This window comes from Ptychodera flava, chromosome 14 (assembly GCF_041260155.1).
Source record: "Ptychodera flava strain L36383 chromosome 14, AS_Pfla_20210202, whole genome shotgun sequence".
In the NCBI taxonomy this organism is placed as follows: domain Eukaryota; kingdom Metazoa; phylum Hemichordata; class Enteropneusta; family Ptychoderidae; genus Ptychodera; species Ptychodera flava.
The window spans coordinates 5390917-5410545 of record NC_091941.1 but is presented as its reverse complement, the minus strand read 5'-3'; the positions used below and the strand labels follow the sequence as shown (position 1 = coordinate 5410545).

Genomic DNA, 19629 nt, shown 5'->3' with positions numbered 1-19629 from the left:
TAGATTTTTTGTTCACCTTTATGCCTTTTCAATTTTTTAGAGATTTTTTAGGAACTTATGAATGCAACTTGATCCCCTAAGATTTCCAAATAGATAGATAAATAAATAAATATACACTTAAGGTAGTATGTGCCTTGAAAGTGAGAGACTTAAACTTTTGCTCAAAACTTTCCTTAAGGAATCTTTTAACTATTCTCTTTCAAAATAAAGAATAAGAATCGAGGTCACTGTGCAAATTTTGGTAGTGATGATACAAGTTACCTAAGATTTACCGATATATCTGAAATTCAAAATGGTAACCATTCCCATGTTAACTCTATGGAAAAAAATAAAACTTTCAATTTTCGAAAAACTAAGAAGGTAAAAATTTTTCTTATATCAAGAGCTTTAAAATGAGCCTCAACAAAGTGGTAGACCAGAAAAGAATTGCAAAAGTTTTAGAATCCAAATATCTGTCTCCGACAGATACCATATATGAGTAATCACAGCAAAAATCAAACTAGACATGGATAATAAATGTAACAAAATATTTTTAATCTTCAAATTCAATGTTGATAAACTTTACAACTGAAAAAATCAGCCTACTCAGTGAAACACTAAACACAGGGCAGACACAAAAAAATTACCATCCATGTCCAGGCTGCAAAATACTTTATGTTACAGTTGACAATGCAAAATTTGAGAACAAATATGGTACAAGTATCTTTGGTCTTGTTTGCATGACAGTATCTCTTAATTATAAAGTACTTGGTCTAAAAGCAATAGTCATTCTGACAAAATTGACGGTAGGCTAGACGGAATACATATATTGTTCCTTAGAATTGCTGATTTTGCCAATTGAAAATCATTTTTGAAATTTTGTAAAAGAGCGGTAAATACTTCCGCATTGCTTTATTTCAGAGAATTTTTATTCAGGCTCATCCTCAGCAACCATTGATTGTATGATGTCATTTTATGACAGACTCTGATAATTGTGGTCAAGAAATATTAGACCTAAACAAGGCTAAACATCAAGCCAAAGTAAAATAAAAAAGTTAAAACAAAGGGCTCAACTGTCAGGAACAACCATTGTATGCTTACTTTTCAGTACTTTTATTCTGTACTTTTCTTGTTCTTACGCCAAAGAGTGTATTTCATATTTAACTGCTAAGCATTCACCGTTTGTAAACACTGTCTACATCAATATCAATGTTGCCATATACCATATAAAACAAAAACATCAATAAAAACATAAAATGTTGCAGATACTTATCTCATTGAGTATTCACTTCGTATCAGTAACTGTGTTCTCTTGTGAACAAATTCATCAAAAACAATATTGATGTTCTCCAGGGATATGTTTACTCAACATTCGTTATCATTAAATAATTAAAATTCATGAGACAAAATTTCCTTGTTGCCTCTATTACACCTCCTCTTGTCTGGCCTCAATGGCAATGTTTGCTTTAAAAGCTGTAACTGTTTGGAACAACTTAAAAATTTAATGCTTGGCTGAATTCATATGAAATCTAAACAAAAGACACAAAAACATATTAAATCTTTCACATTTATATAATTAGTGACTAATTTTCAAATCATGGAGGCACAATTTCACAAAAATGAAACAAGTTTTAAATATTTCACCGTTGGGGGCGCTTTGACCGATTCTGCACATGAAGGTTGTCCTACATTGTATTTCAAAACTCAGGATTTTATCACAGTTTTCAAGCCTTGTAAGACTTGAAGGAGAAAAATGCATCCTGAATGCATTCATATGATGATCTTTGTAATTAAGCAGCTAATTATTTGTTTGTTTGTTTTTTCAAACAAGACGCATTGTAATTTTAATGCATTCACAGTTATGTAGATTTGTTTTATTTGTGACTATGTTGAAATAAATTTATCTTTTTCAAAAAAAAAAAAAAAAAAAAAAAAAAAAAAAAGGTTGTCCTACCTGACCAATCTTTTCAGACAAGTTGCTTGTCATTCTGTCTGTTCCCTGGACAAATTCACATATAAGAAGATTTGTTTTATTTGCCACTTTGTTGGAATAAATTTATCTTTTTCAAAAAACAGGATCTACTCATTTTACAGTCATGTATATGGTGCTTCATTCACATTGATGGTGGATATATGCAGTCTAAGGTTCATTTTGTCACTAATTTTTAACTTAAATAAATGGTTTGCTGGACTCTGTCACAGTTCAATTATTTCTGTGCTTGATAACTTGTATTAATTACATATTTGCCGATCTCACGACATCAAAAGATAAAGAAAATTCCTGATTATCATTCTTTCCCTTCTATCATGCTAAAATTACACTTTTGAACTAAAACATAACAAAAAATATATATATGAGGAATGTTTTCCATGGAGTTACAAAAAATTTATACCCCAAGTTCATTAGACTAGCACAGTGGACCTTTTGTGGTAACTTCTTTAGGCAACTGGCTCCAATGAGCATCTTAGTGGTGGAAAATGCTTCATCAAAAATGCTGTACAAGATTTCTCAAGGGTTGCACAATTTAACATTATAAACACATCTTGTCTTTCGCAAGGTCAGAATATTATGGCTAGGGGAAGTGACAAAAACACTCCACTTCTGATATAATACATTGAAAAAAAGTTAATGCTCTGCATTTTGCATTAATAATGATATTTGAGTTCAAATGTAAATCTTTTAATTAAAAACATAGGGCCAAAGTCCCTGAAGCTACTATAGACATGGATACAAAATTAAGTATTTCCTTACTGTATGAAATTATCTCACTAAGGTCATCCTACGGACAAGTAAACTAAATATTAAAGCTGTCTGACCAGCGGTTTTGAAAGAACAAGCAACTCAACAGTTGACAGAGCTCTGTTGAGTTATGTAGAGAATAACCTTTTGTGACACATGTATTGATGAAGAAGGTGGATATCTTTGATTAACATTGTGAGTTCTGTTTAATAAGTTGAGACTGTACATACTCAGAGAAAGCACACTGAAGAGACAAAGGTTTGAAACTTAAGAAGTTCAAGGTCATCAAAAGCATTATAAGGAATCATGTTACACTTTCATTGCACTGTTTACACAGATTGCATAATTGCTATAAATAGCACATGAGGAATCTTTATACAGCCCAGCTTTACTATAAAAACCCTATCACTTTGACCACTCTTTTAATTGACCACTCTATTTTTTTCCTCAAAAAGTAATTTTATTTTATCCTTACCAAGTCAACCATAAATGGAAATTAGAACTTTCTCTATCTCTATCTCTATCTCTATTGACTATTTTGAGCAATTTCTTTTAGATAACATACAGGGCACAATAAATGACGGTTCAGAATATGTCAAAGTTGGGATTCAGGAAAGTTGCCTTTACATGTTTTAATCCTCAAGATGGTAAGCATTTCACTATGAACTGTCAAAAAAAGTTGAACTTTCTGATAATTCTACACTAAAATTATTTTGGTTTGATGATTTCCTAATTAATTCAATTATTTAAAATCATATTAATTATTTTTTTCTGGGTGAATTGATAGGGTTTATACAGTACAAGAATTACATACAATGTAAGTCAAATTTTGACCAAAAATGACAAAAAAATTCCTTAAAAATACAGATTTGCATATTTCATCACAATTTGAACAAGTCTAAGTTGGGTTACCCCTAGGGACCTGTATACCAAATAACAAAGCTGTCTGACCAGCGGTTATGAAGAAGAAGATTTTTTACCAAAAACACCTTTTTTGGCATTAATTTGCCTATTTTCAACAATATCAAAAACTTAAAAAAAATAGTCTCTCAAAATCGTATTTTTCATCTACACAACAAATATCAAATCAGTAAGTACTGCGGTTCTCAAGATATTTGAGTGGACGGACGCCTCACAAACGGACATACATACATACATACATACATACATACATACAGACTGACGACGGACGCCGGACGGATACCCATCCCAATAGCTTCTATAGACTATAGTCTATAGTAGCTAAAAACGACACACAGAAAAACCTGTGTTGAAAACTGAATGCTCAGTTCATATTCCACCTTAATTTTACTTTGAAGGAAATTCTGGATTTCTTTGGGAGGATACGAGTTTGACGAGGATCAGAAGAACAATGCCAGGGTTCCAAATGAATGTCGTGCTTGTCATGTCAGCATGATGGTAATTGACTGTAATTAAAATAGCTCACTGAGTTGCGTTATGATAGGATGAACTACATGTACAATTGTTAGGAAACTTGTGAAGTCTTTTCCCTGAGTTGAATATACAACTACAGTTATATGCTGTTACATGTACACTTGTATGTTTCCAGATTTTCCTACACCTACTCAGTGTGAGAATATCACTAAATCTAAAATCACTGCTCAAATCACTACCTAATTCTGAGATGCTTAGAAAATGTTTTCCTTTTCTGTTTCAGGATATGCAGAGCACTGTAAGCTGTGACCCTAATATATTGCAATGATGATGGCTCTGATGGTACAGAAATACTTGTAAATGACTTCATCTATGAATCCTTGTACAATAATTACATAATTTGTTGAGTTTTGGAAAACCATCGGGAGATAAACTGCAAGCCATGACAGAATAAAAGAACAGAGGAAATAAAAGATCAGTCTGTTCTGTATTGATCAACAACTTCTGTATCATCTCATACTATTGCAGGCACTTAAATTTCTATTTCTTGGTGTTTGCCAATGTCATGTCATGAAGACAAACCAAAATAAACAATGAACAAACTTGAAGCTGTAAACACTGAAATCTTCTAATATGCCAATTAGCAATACCATCCTGTTCAAAACCCAAGATCTGTAGCACACAGTGTATATACTAGGCTGTTATCAATAAGACAATCAGCTTAGAGTTTGAGTTTCACAAAGTTTGAATGCTTGATGGTATTTAGATGAGCAAATCCTCTCACACAGATTTGACAGTTATCAGCTGGATTGATTTCAAGATTCTCAAAAATTTCTTCAGGACTCCTGTATCAATCCATGTCACGATTTTTTTTCCACATCAAGAAGAACTGGGAGAGTGTCAGCTATGGAATCAGAAGGCACACTTATCATGAGGAAAAGTGTGTGAGTATTGAATTGTTGTGTGTACTTGAAAATATTTTCTGCACAAACTCTTCAACACATCTTCTCATGAACACCACCTGATGTCCAAGATGCACTTCTCTCTGAACCATAACATACTAAGTTGGTTATTTACACTTAATTTTGCGTCTTTGGAGATGTCATAACCAAGAGCTTCCTCCTGACTCTGAAAGGAAATGAACACATGAAAGAGTGTTAGAATAAATTCAAGTGCATAACTTCAGAGTAAGAAGCACAATATCCTGGAACAGATTCAAACTTCAACTTACTTAACAAGTGAAAACAATAAACACGCTTTTTAAAACTTACCATGGCTGGCGGGTACAGTCTCTTCATGCTTCGGCTGTTGACATGTTCCAAGAAGCCTTGCTTCAAAAAAGCTTTCTGATCAGCTGAGAGGCACTTGTCGCAAATTCTACACTCCTATAAATGAACACATGAAACCATCATGGGAGAGAGGTACATGCCATGTGGTGAATTTTATTTAGACATGCCTGTTAACCTTTTCATTTACTCTATCATGAGAAAGAAGCCAATTCATCATCAATCATCCTATCGAGCAATGAGAAGTAATGACCTTGCTCAAGGGCAAAACATGATGCTAGAGTCTTGAACTTGCCATCCTCAAATATCTAGTCAACTACTCTGCTGATCACCAACCTTAATGGTGAGACCAGTACCTTTCCACTGGCTATGATGTCTCTGTAAACCTTAAACCTTAAGCCTTTGGGAAAACACATCTTTACAGGACAATCCGTGCCTGAGCATTCTAATGTCATAAGAAGTTTCTTTCTCAGTAGGCTTTGATCTGGAACTGCCCGGACTAGGTACTTATGTACTTTGTGAGAGGATCTTTGAGCTCACTTTAGTTGGTATAATGCCAACTTTCAATTATCTTCTATCATCATTGTGGTGTAATCACACTTCCCACACAAACGCCTGTCAGCCTTCTTTCTTCCCTTTACAAAATTTTGACATAGCATATGTAGATAAGAAGAATCATTGCTCAAGGGCATTCCTTTATTTGCTTTTTCATTGAAAAATAAAGAAGGGCTGCCTCCAGCTGTGTATCTTCCAGTCTAGTGAGTACAGTATGATGGAGTCATCACTTTTAAACAAAAGAAAATCAATATAGCTGAAAGATCAATGAGGGCGCTTTACCTGGTCATGGCACATTGTGCATTTGTCACTGACACAGATATCTCCAGAGACTTTGATGTCTCGATCACTCACTAGCATATCCTTTTCATCCTCAGTGCTGTCAATTAATCAAGATAAAATCATAAAATAATCAAAATCACTAAAATCTAGAGGCTCCAGTGAAACGTTCATTTAAATAAAGAAAAGGTTGTTTCAAAGATCAAGAAAATTGTAGTTGAGGTCGTTGTGACAACGGACTTTTGTCTATAATAGCTAAATTTAAAACATAATCATGAAAATCCATTTCTAACGCAGTGACCCTTGACCTCCCATGTGACTTTTGAGATCCTGAATAAAGACATTTCTGTTCTTGATTACATGCATTTGCTGCCATAGAAACACATGATTTTGATGGAAATCTTTTACTTTTCAAGAAAGCAAAGAAATCTAACCTATATTTCACACTGGTGGGCACCGGTCTTGCAGCTCCCACTAAATTCAAGTAGTTATAGATAACTTGTTCATACATCAGTTTGTTTGGACCGGTGTGTTTTGAAGATAAATTTGGTGACATATTGACCTTCAAAGGGATAAAAAATTTGCAATAACACCACAGGTCTGTAAGTACAATAATTCTCAAAGTGCATACAATATTTTTTTTAAAAGATGTGAGATAAACTTTGGCTAGAACCAGATTAGTAGAAGTACAGAAAATAAGTTAATTCCACAAAAATATTTCATCTTTTGCCATACAGGAAAGGCGTATCTATCAAATATAGAATTACAATTATTTTGACTGATATTATCATTCCAGTTTTAGTCATGTTAACAATTACAGCATAACCTTTTTCAATCAACAGCCTAAGGCATGTAAAAAAATCCACCCTGTAATTATCTTGTAAACACAGCTTGTGTATATCTTGTGTACATTTTAGTGTTGGCAAGTGAATGAAAGTCCTTATATTTAGAAAATACTTCCGTAGGGCGGCTTCATGTTGCAGCAATACTCTCAAAGGTACAAAGTGGTTATCCCTTGCAAAAAAATAAGTAACTTCTGTGCAACATCAGAAATCAAGCTGATTTGTACATTCATCAGAGCCACACAGTCCTACAATATTTCTACACATAACCTACATAACTGAATTTGGAAACCTAATTACAAAAAATTCCTGTACATAAAAGAAGAGTCTGTGATCAAAAGGAATCAAAGTATCAGCTGATGTTTCAGCATGTTACATTTAGTGAGCAGAAAAACATGTACAACTTCACTTTCATACAAAAATATTTGTTTCCAGTAGGCGACGATAATACTATTTCTACGTAATATGTTTGAAGAGGTTGCTGTCTTGTGCACATATGTTACATGCTCTGCAATTGGTCAATTGGATGACCTGCATATCAGAACATTTGTTTTTAAGGTAAAGTGATTAACGGGGGAATCCTACGGCCTGCTATGTGCATACACTGTATTTTAATATACCAGCGAATATGTTTATCAACTACCGTAATATCTTTCTCTTCTGATTTTAGTCAGCTTGAACGCTGTCTATGTATGGATTTTATAATGATTAGGCTTCAAAACAAAAAAAAATCCTTGAATTGACGTCATGACTTGGCTACCAGACAAATGTACTTCAGCATTCTGTATCTTGATATACAGTTGAATAATAACTCTCAAAATGCCAAATATAATTGCCTGTACCGTCAATGATTCATCATAGACAATGATACAATGAGTTGACTTGAAGACAGACACAGCCTTGGTTACAATGGTTTTTATCATTATCTGTTCATAATTTAACAAATGGCGAGAGGAACCAGCAAACTGAGCATTGATTTTTTTATTGTTTTACTCCAATGGATTCCAAGCAGAAGTATATTCGATATGAAACATATGGACAATGCCACTGTTTTTGCTTCCCTAAGGTATCATTTTTTGTTCTATCTTTCAAATCTGAAACATGAAATGAAACAGAACTTCTTACCTCCATTAAATACACTTTCAAATCTTCATCCAGTACAAAATCAAATCGAACTAACTCCATAAAATTCCTGAAGACAAAAAATAAACATTTAGAAAATATACAAAATAAGATCTTGGATTTCACATATTGTGAGGCTCTGATAATACTCCATAAATTTTAGTATGCTTTCCACTTCCTTTCAAATTGCAAAAATGCACTTTCTTGTTTTTCCCTAAAATCATTATGAAATGACTTATATTCAGTGAGAGTGATGTTGTATATTATTGTTGACCATTGAATCTTAGTGTAGACTATAACAACATTGTATATCCAACCCTTTCCAAATTCTCTTTAGTGGCCGAGGTAAATATCAATCCGTTAAAGTCATTTTATAAGACGCATCTGCATTATAAGTCGCACCCTCCTTTGATTGACTTGTGTAGGATGAAATCCATGAAAAATCGAAAATGGAGAATGTATGCATTATAAGTCGCACCCCTTTTTCAGCAGATCTGTCACACTACCGGCCACTACTGAGGTTGGCTATGTTCATCAAAAGTTGATACTTTATTGTTCCTTGTGTTTTCATAAAATTGTATTACCGTACTTCACATGTTTCTCAACCTACTGGTTGACGAAGGAGTATACCTCTTTAAAAAACAAAAAAGTACATATTATAAGTCGCACCCCTTCTCTGGAGAAATAATTCGAGTTCAAAATTTGCAACATCATAATAAAAGACGCGTCTTATAAAATGACTTTAACGGTATAGTTACTTTAAAGAGAAGTAGCAATCACACAAAAATAGGTCATCAAAACAACGGACAGACAGTTCCGTATAAACAAGCATACCTGACAGATTTGTACTTGCTTGAAGAACTCACCAACTTTGGTTCAAAATGACTCACTACTTGAGTAATTGACTCATACATCTGATCCCATATGTGTTGTGAATCCTTGCCTATAAAATAAGCACAGTAAATTGTAGTCAGTTGTACAATACAACAGCATATGGTTGTGGGTAGTGTGGTTGTGCTACCCATATGGCATCTATAATTACAATAATATTGTTAATTTTTTATATTTCCTGATAAAATCTATGACATAGAAAGAGAAGAAATACTGGTACATGAAACTGTAAGACATATAATTTGGGAAGGGGTGACAAAATATTGAAACAGTAATTGGGTCCAGCCCCCTACAAGTACCATAATAGAACTTCTGATTTTGACAGAGGGTGCCACTCAAAACAATAACCTGATTGTTTAATTAAGTAATATCCCTATCAAAGTGACTTCAGAAATTACCATGTGAAAATAATTATTTAACACAGATTATTGCATAAGATTGAGGAGTTTACACAGTTATTTAAAAAAGGAACACTTGTAAACCATGCCAATATTGTTAAAAGTTCAGAGCAATCATTCTGAGTCATCATTTCAAACATAATGTGAAAGAGTAAGTTGTCTTCAAGGCTCAGACACTAGCCTAGCTGAAAACAATGCAGAGTTTTTTGAAAGGCCATGAGAAGAAGATGGTGAAGATGAGACCATGATCAGACATAAAGGAAATGTTAGGGGTGCCAGCACTGACATTAATTATACTGCTGGATAGGTGAGCAGGGGAGAATGAAAATGTGAAATGAGAGAGAGAGAGAGAGAGAGAGAGAGAGAGAGAGAGAGAGAGAGAGAGAGAGTGAGAGAGAGAGAAAGAGAGAGCACGCCCTTATAGCATAATAGGTAAGTATAGAAATAGTAAGTGATACTGATGGTACCTTGTTGTCTGATGAAGATGTTCAAAGTTTCTTTATGACTGTAACTCATATCTTCATAAATGGATTGTAAAGAAGGCATCTGTGGAACAAAGGAACACACTTTATCAGTTTTTGTTTTTCATTACAGAAGCACACTGCTCTGTAAATGTAAAAATTTGTTTCTATGTCTTTACAATTAATTCTACATGAGACAGAGTTTTATCAGTATTGATGCATTTAAGTGAATGTAGAAACTATAAAACATAATTTTTATCGGGAATACATGTAAACTGACCTTCCATGTTGGTGTGTAATCATCTCCAACTACATACTTGTCAACATCATCAAAATCGACAGGGTAGTAATCTTTACTACAGTATCGTATGAGAGTCTCTTCTTCATAGATGTACAGACGCAGGGGATCAATTGATGCTATCACTGTATATATGCCTATGTCAAATTTTCTACCATCAATGAGGAACGGTTTCTGTATGAACTCTTGGATGAAGGTTTTGTCTGTATTTAACTCTAAATCTGTAAGTGAAAGAAAGTTAAATGAAATCATCAGCAGTATCTGGTAAACCAGGGTCTAGACTACATGATTTTAGTGATATCATTACCAAGGATGGAAAATCTCATAAGTGCCCTAGAGCAAACTTCGAGTCAGTTTATGTGAATCTGAATGTGTATGAATTATACTGCAAACACTTCAGACAGTGACCACATTACTTCCATTTTCACTTGTGAAGGTCTATTTTGAAAATAAAGAACATTAGGATAGTACCAATATGATGGGGAGGGGAAGGTGGGAGGTGGATAAAAGTTTGTAAACAAATGACATCTTACTGTTCTTTGAACATCTCATGCTCACTTAATAATCAAGTAATAACTTTGGTTTAAACCCATCAAAAGTCAGGCCTAAGAGGTTTAATCTACTTCTAATAAGATTACGTCTGTAGGGCACATTATAATTTAGAAGTCATAATGCTCTTGTCGCTGCATGACAGTATATAAAGCCCCTTTATTAAGAGAACAAATTAGGTATTAACCCAGTTTAACTCGCCTATACTTTTCATTTTACATGAAAATAACTTATTAGAACAAGAAAACTATTTTGAATAAGCCCCTACCTTCAATTTTTTTGACATGGATACCACGGTGAGTATTGCTTTTTTGTACCCACAGCATATCGGGATTGTCTTTACTCTGTAATGGAAAGCAATATAATGATAAAGGCAACTGCATCTCTAGATAAATGATGCTCTCTGATGTGCTGTTTTACAGAGTTTACTTTCAATCAAACATCAAATGAACAACAGAGGGTTAAAAGGTTTATAGCTGGTTGGGACATATATTTGAGCAAATTTAGGAAAGGTTAATTAATAGAAATACACAATTACTAGTGCGTCTAACAGCAGTGAAATAGCATATCTATACTATTGTATTACCAGCGTAGTTTAGTCATGTGTTTCCGACAATTTTGATGCAAAACTGTAAAACACGCAAAATTCACGTAATTTTTGCTTACAATAAATTTCTCTATTAAAGTGATGACCACTCTTCAATTTACAACACTCTCGCTGTAAATCTGTTGGTTTTTTTCTTGAGTATCATTATTGTAAAGTTTAAAGAAATGTGAGAGTTCATTGTACATCAACTAAAAGGTGGAGTGAGATTGCAACAGGGTGTTCATGTCAGGGAAGCATGTAGCAAGTATTGATCAATATAGAACTAGCAAACCCTGCAAAAACTTCGAATTTCAAGGCTGCAAGCTGCTGTAATGTGACACTTTAGTAGCTCCTTTGCCTAAATTATCAAGAATACATCGAGAATCTCAAAAAACATGACCTGTATTGACGAATAAACACAGCTTTGTTTTTAATGTTCTGAACATCTGTGGGACACATGACATTTGGTTATCAGATTACAAAGATGTTATCCGTACTGCTCAAACATAATTTTATAACAAAACCTGTCTGACATCACATAGTTGAGACTCAGAAGCATTTTGTATCAAAACTTTGAGAAAAATCATCAGATGAAATTATATATGTAAACTCCTATTAAAATTTGCTGATTTTGCAACGTTTAGGGAGTATACACCACAATATTAAGCAAAGTTTTCCTGTAATATGTCACACTGAATTACAACATGTGACAGATTACAAGATTAATGTTATTCACACACTATAGAAAATGTGACACAATTATTTATACAACATTTGCCCAGAAAATTTTCATCAGGCCAGGGGGAAAATATCGTAAACAGCAAACATTAAGGTTTAGCCCTTCACGTTTCTATGTTTAGATACAGACATTAGGATTGTAGTTGATCATTGAGAGTATCATTCAACATTCCATCAGATTTGTAAAGCTGCTCTAACAACTCAGTTCAAATTCCAAAGATTTACAAACATGATTATTTCTACTATCATTGATGGAGAAATATATCACTGATATTCTGTTGCGGATTGTAAATCTACAAAAAGGAGTTGCAATCTCATTGGTGAAATCTACGAGGACAAAACTCATCTCATCCAATGACTTACTTTTTTCAAAAATTCCTCTTTCTGATTGGGCATTTCAAATGCAAGTGGGATGTAATCCAGTTTTGATGTGGCCAGGTATACTTTATTTGTGATGTAACCAATCCCAGGATAATGGTTAATCTGCAGCCAAAATAAAATACAAGATAAATTACTCTACATGCATACATGAATCAACCATATTGAATGCTCAAGGATTTTTTGTTTCACATACAGTTGAATCAACAGAAATACCAGTATGTTGGCAACATATGGATTATGGTATGTCAAAACAAGAATTCTTCAACAATATGTTTGTCAGCACACATGATATATAATTTTAATGAAAAATTTGTGTCCTGACAAACATATTACTGAAGATTTCTTATTGACATTTCCAATTTGTCTAAAAGACTACAGAACAGTGTAAAATACCAAAGTTATATGACAAAAAAATAGATGGCATGTCACCTGAGCTGTTTGACTATTTACAAAGTAGAATATTTTTTTCTCCCAATAGCAGAGGGACACTCGATTTCAAAGACAGAAATGTGTAGTGCATTCATTGTACACTTTTGACGGTACTTTTTTTGATTCCCAAACATTCTGATTTATTTGCGAGTGAATACAAGTTAACTCTCTCAGTACACGCATTTTCATATTTGCTCAATCAATCTCAAAACTATAGTTTGTCTCCCTCAAATATATCTGGAATACAACCAGTTTTAATAAACATATGAAAGATGAACACATACAAGTGAATTTTAATATCTACAGCTGACAATCAAAATTATTTTTGCCACTAACATACCAATGGAGATATGAAGTAAAATGGATATTAACCTCAATACTATTGTATGATGACACAAGAAAAATGTTATGATGATTTCCTATGATTTTTATACAATCCATGGTTATTCAGACGCAGTGATCAGAAATGATTGATGTCCCAGAATGTCAGAATATCAAACATTTTCCTATTACAGTAGTGCATCAATATGGGAAAACATGTAACCATAGTTACAAAGTGGCAATATCATTCCATGTGTTTTCATGTCAATCATTTCATTTATCACCTGCATTATTGACCAGACTGTTTCCATGGGGTCTTTACACTGACAATTTGTAATTATGTGATTTGACCTCTATGACGGTACGCTGGAACCTTTACTGGTATATCAAAAGGCTTGAAAAAGGCGAGTTCAGAGGCCATCAAAAATGCTTTTGAGAAAATTTGATATTTGTTTTTTTCCTTTTAAAAAACTGAAATGATCATAAACAGATGGAATTGCAATCATTAACATCTAGTCCATGGTGATCTTTTCAAATAGGGAATTGTTCATCCCTAGAGGCCGTGCCGTTGTTTTGATGAATATTGTCCTTGGGAAAATACTTCCAGTAATGACACTATATGTACCATAAATACAATTAAGATAACTTTAATGACAGCTTGCCCCTTTGACACATACTTGTTACATCTAATCAGGCAACATGTAATTTGTGACATGAAATTTTGCTTTTCTTGTAAATATCTGAAGTTTGCCTGAGTAGATTTTGCATCAATGGTTTTGTAAAATATTCTCCATGACGAGTAAATTATACAAGCTATGGTTTGTCTCTACGTCATTGGTGAAAAATCCTATCAAAGACACCACATTAAATGAAGGGGATGATCTCCTCATAAAAAGGAAAATAATTGAAGAAATGAAATTTCATGGACATTACTGCCAAAAATAGATTTAATACTCATCTTTGGACTTTACAATATGATGAAAAAATGCTCTTAAAGAGACTTTAGTTCCACGGTAATTGGACATTGACGTTAGAGAAAAACTTCCTAATCAATGACATTTAAAACACAAAATTAATTTGAATACTTATAATAACTAATATAGATTCAATGCAGAAAGTTCTTTTGTAAAGGATTGTATGACATTTCCCGAAGGAGAAAAATCGCAAAATTTTCATTAAAAAATTGAAACAGAGATACAGTTCTAATATTTCAAAGATAAACAGCTTTTACAATTGTATAAAGTCTTCCTTTGAAAATTGGATAAAATTGATGATGGAAACACTTGCACGGATTCCTTTACTTGAAATATCTTCTTTTCTGAATCGTTGTCAGTGTTCGTTACATTTCCTTTGATATCGCTACAATGCTACTCTGCTCATGTGTATTACCCGGCTTTCATTTGTAAGTCAATGTAGAGTTGCAATGAGCTGTGGGAATCTTAGCATGCCGTTACTATGGAAACTGAGATATCGCCAATGGGAAGCTGAAAAGTTTTAGAAAGAAGTAACCATGGGGACCTATAGCACTATACGCATCAAGTAACAGACTTAATGTGCATCTTCATCAAAAACCTCCAGTTATAGAAAAATCTCCAGTAAAAATAGTACAGGTCAAAAAATCTATCTTATAAACACAATTTGGGTTTTCTATGAGGCCCTCCTATAGTTCATAAAAATTTAATCCTTTAGAATTATGTTGATTAGTAAATTTGATCAGTGCAGTTCTAGTTATCCTCAGTGTTGCAAAAGATTGATATCTAAATCATTGTCTGGGACCTCTCTGCAATTTTGGCAGGATTCCCCAAAACTTAGTACCCAGTTTCTCCAAGAAAGCCATAAAACTGATCAAGTGTGAAGGGATTCCAGCCAAGAAAAACTGTATAACTCATATTGTAACTCAAATCTAACTTTCTGGTGAATTTCTTGTTCATAACTTACTCTTTGGTGTGGTTTCAGTTGCATAAGATGTGAGGAGAGTTCAGCGAACGGATAGTCATGTGCCCATAGCACATCCCACTCTGACTCTGAGTCACCACGCAGGAAGCCAAGCCGATCAAACACTGCGATAACGTGATTCAAATATCCAGTCTCTATCTGAAATGTGAATTAAAAAAATACCAGAAAATATTCATTACAGATGAACGTGTCCCTCCTGTGATAAATAATTTATTGCAGGGTCATCTTTATTTCATGCTGTTATCATTAAAATTACATACTGAGGTATAATATGCTGCAATGACAATTTTTCTAACTCTCAATAGCTGACAATTCTTGCCTTAAGTATAGTTTGTGTGGTGCATTTTTTAATTGGTAGAAAAAATTACCTTCTCATTATCTTGCTTTTTTGTGAAGACTGAAAAATAATTTTTCCCTAAAGAGTTAATTTCTAAAGAGGCACAATTACTTGCAGCCACTTTGAATTTTAAATATTGCTAGATTTGAGGTGATTAGCTTCAAAATTTGTCAGGTGACCTCTGATATGTATTCTTGATTCACCTGCTAAGTCTATGCAAAAGTTAAATTTTCTTTTTTTCAAGGTACGTCATATTAAAACAGTGCTTTTACAATAGTTAGGATTTAAATCCTACAAATTTTAAAATATAACCAATCTAAAACATTTTTTGAAGCACATACAAGTTATCAAGCAAAATGATATCAAAGATCTTGCAGCACTTTCTTAACTGATGGTGAAAATTTCAAGAGAGATTTGCCACTTGCTGAATATAGGTTGTTTAGACCCATGAATTGATCAGAACGTCTGTATGTGCATGACAAACCTTGCAAGCTACAAATAATTATACTTGCTACCAAAATTATTTTCTCACTTCTTCCTTCATGGGCAATTGACTTTTTTCTTTCTATACTATGAGACATACTGTTTCTTTGTCCAGTCACTGGACTTCTTCAGCAGTCGCCATGCAATGCAGGCAAAGTATACCACTGAATATTTCATCCAACTTTTACCTTGCAATGAACACATGTACGGCAGTGTGCCAGCACTCTCACAGCAATCAATAACCAAGGTCCCTTTACAATGTCCATTGCCACAATTTTTTCATTTTGCACTAATTGTTCATCGGCAAATGCGTAGCTATGGATACCGGCGGTCTGTAAAGATGTTCTATCAACATTTCTTTGATTACAAGCGTACTAACACACTGGCATGCCATCTATCAAGATGTGAAGATTGAATGTTTGGCAGCTGGCATTGGAGAATTTTGTAAATTATTCATCACATTATGAATGAATTTATAGACAATTTCTGAAATTATGATAGGGGTAAAAATGTTCAGATTAATATTGCAATGGAAAGAATAATGCTGTTTGAACACGTCAACAATATCCAGTGCTGGAATTCCACAGATCTTCTGTATATCCTTTATAATTACATTTGTTTGTTTGAATAACAGCACACAAAATCTGATTATAGATATGCTGCTACACACTAAAATACCTCTTTTGTGCATTTATCCAGGTGGCAACATTTGTGACAAATCTAACTATCGTCCTGTTGCTGTTGCAACAACAATATCCAAACTGTTAGAAAGGGTCTGGTTAAATCGCTGTATGGAATGTTTAACAACCACTGATCACCAATTTGGGTTTAAACCAGACCATGGTACTGATATGTCAATTTTTGTTTTGAAAGAAATTTTGAATTACTATAAACGTTGCAATACTCCGTTTTCATCACCTTTATGGATGCATCCAAAGCATTTGACTATGTTCGTCATGATATTCTGTATGTTAAACTATTGCAAAGAGGTGTTAAGCCTTATCTCATTAAGATTTTGTCATATATGTATAAGTATCAAGACTTTGTTGTGAGATGGAATGGGTTACTATCTGAATCTTTTCATTCAAAGAATGGTGTAAAACAGGGCGGCATTACGTCACCTTTCTTTTTCACCGTCTATTTGGATGATATCAGTAAGAATCTCTCCACACTTCCCTATGGATGCCTTATTGGTGACTATAAGGTGAATCATTTGATTTATGCTGACGACTTAGTTATTATTTCTACTGGAGCCTATGGCCAGCAGATGCTTGTTGATATATGTGGGCATTATGGTGACAATCATTCAATATTTTTCAATGAGCAAAAGACAGTTTGTATGATAATTCAACCAAGTATTCGTAAGCTTAGACAAGTTCCAATTTATCTTAATGGTAAAATGCTTAATTATGTCAGTGTTTACAAATACCTCGGTCACTTAATCACTTGTGACCTTAGGGATAATGAGGACATTCAGGCTCAGACTCGGCAATTTTATGTTCGTGGCAATGCTATAATTCGTGATTTTAAATTCGCGTCTCTTTCTGTTAAATGTCACTTATTTTCTGTCTTTTGTGATATCCCTTATTGTTCTTACTTGTGGAGTACGTTTTCTTTATGTACGTTTAATGCAGTTAGACGAGCTTACTCTCATGTTTTTCGTAAGTTATCTGGTTTTAAACATTCTTTCATTCAGAGTAACAGTGCAATGTTTGTCAATCTTTCGATTTTAACTTTTGATGAAATCCTTCGGAAAAAATCATTTAGTTTTCTGAGCAGACTCCACCTCTCAAGTAACCCGTTGTGGTGAGTGTTTTATCTTTATCAGTGTTATCACAGGGTGGACTGTGGAGGATTTGGAGTAAGCGTATATTTTAAAATGTATTGTTGTTTTGCTATGGATTTTTATAATCTGAAATAAAGATATAATAATAATAATAATAATTTATTTTTATGTGCAACCAAAGTCATCTCAGGAGCACTCTTATTTTATTAGCTGCAAATAGAATTGAACAAACTGACTGAAGCTTCCTGTGTGCCCTACAGTTTGCAAAGAGGCTCCACAGAGTGAGTGGTGTGTTGTGGTTTATACTGGTGTGTAAAAAAAATTGGAATCAGGATAGCTGGATGGACAAATAAAACAGTGAGAACAATTCTTTATACTGGTTTATATTTATTTGAAACTTTATTCATTGTAAACTGGTCGGTTTGTTACACTTGTATTTGAATGCTGTAGTTTTAAACTTCAAATTTATTAAAGGTGGAGTTGCACGTTGCCCCCCAGTTTTTCCAAAGGAATATTTCTCATCTAAGATGACGAGGAAACGCCCTCATTACCATATATTTTCAAAAAGCAGAGAATCTTAAGTTTAGGATGGTAGCAATAGTTTACTTGAAGGATGAAAGTGGTGTATATTTGGGGTAAATAACCTCAATTTTGGTATTAATGATAAAAATTAATTTGAGTCAAAAACTTGATACTATTTTCTGAAATGCAGTATTTCACTTGAAACAAGAGTATATGTAGAAAAAATAACTAGTTTATTTTGCATTTTCTATCCTCATTCTTAAATGGCATGGATTGAAAGACTGACATTCAAAAAAGTGATAAAATACATCATAAGCAAAATTTAAATGCCTCTTAATCAAAATGTAAGAACTTAATTGCAAAATAAAATATTGTTTTGTTATATAGTGTTTAAAGAACATAATGTGAAATTTTCAGAAAATTTGACCCATCCAGAGAGGAGTTAAATTCTTTGGAAATCATGAAATTGGGAGAAAAGAGAAGCCAGGAAATCGGGTGATTTGCATACATTTGCGTAAATTAACACTTCTTTATCATGCAACTTACAACTGTTCGACCAACTAAAATGTGAACCCAACCAATATTTTAATCTTGGGTTAATAAATTAATTATAAAAATTGAATGAATATTTGCAAAAAAAAAAAGTGATTTTGAGAAAAATACAGCGTTGGGTGTTGGGTGTAGTGCAAATTATAATTCTCAATATGCACAGCTGTCCTGTGGATTTTACAGACTAAAAAAGTAAAGGTCGTGTTTATTCTAGAAACAAATACATGTACCTATCATCTATGTACCATGATCATTGTAAGTCATCAAGACTTACACAGCAAATACTGCAGATTGTTCAGAAGATCTCAGAGGGATGGAGTCAGTATCCTAGGACAACTTGCTAGGCTTGTCTTGAGAACAGCAGAGTGAAGTTGTGCTGATTAAATAATTTGATTGGATTAATTAAATTGATATACTTTTATTGACAAGAAAAGTCAGTGTTATCATTGTAACGCATATTTTCAGCATGGGCAGAAGAGTACTGTAGTAATCTGTCTTAAAGAACAGCCAAGTGTCACAAGACAGGCTTATTATCTGATGAGATAACCTAGAGTGGTCAATGGGAGGACTTTACATGTAAAATGTTTATAAGCTGGCATTGAAAACAGTCTGATAACATCTGGAAGGATGATAAATAGTGCTCAAAACTAGCAGACTACCTGTTAGACTGACCAGCGACTTGTTATTGATGAAGTTCTATTTTGAACATTTACTGCATACAGGACGGTGAACACATTACCCTCTGG

General features: G+C 33.6%; 1 protein-coding gene across 3 annotated transcripts in view; it reads right to left on the bottom strand.

Moving 5' to 3' along the window:
* Positions 1-3985: 3985 nt before the first annotated feature.
* Positions 3986-19629, bottom strand: part of LOC139149058 (probable tubulin polyglutamylase ttll-15) — a 30224-nt gene continuing 14580 nt past the window's right edge. For all 3 annotated transcript variants that reach the window (XM_070720581.1, XM_070720580.1, XM_070720579.1), the window contains exons 3-13: positions 15189-15344; positions 12483-12602; positions 11064-11139; positions 10229-10467; positions 9955-10033; positions 9033-9141; positions 8202-8268; positions 6669-6796; positions 6238-6334; positions 5386-5499; positions 3986-5242 (exon numbers count right to left, since the gene is read on the bottom strand). In XM_070720581.1, the coding sequence (XP_070576682.1) occupies positions 5123-5242; positions 5386-5499; positions 6238-6334; positions 6669-6796; positions 8202-8268; positions 9033-9141; positions 9955-10033; positions 10229-10467; positions 11064-11139; positions 12483-12602; positions 15189-15344 (1305 nt within the window). In that variant the 3' untranslated portion in view covers positions 3986-5122. The remainder of the gene's footprint in view (positions 5243-5385; positions 5500-6237; positions 6335-6668; positions 6797-8201; positions 8269-9032; positions 9142-9954; positions 10034-10228; positions 10468-11063; positions 11140-12482; positions 12603-15188; positions 15345-19629) is intronic.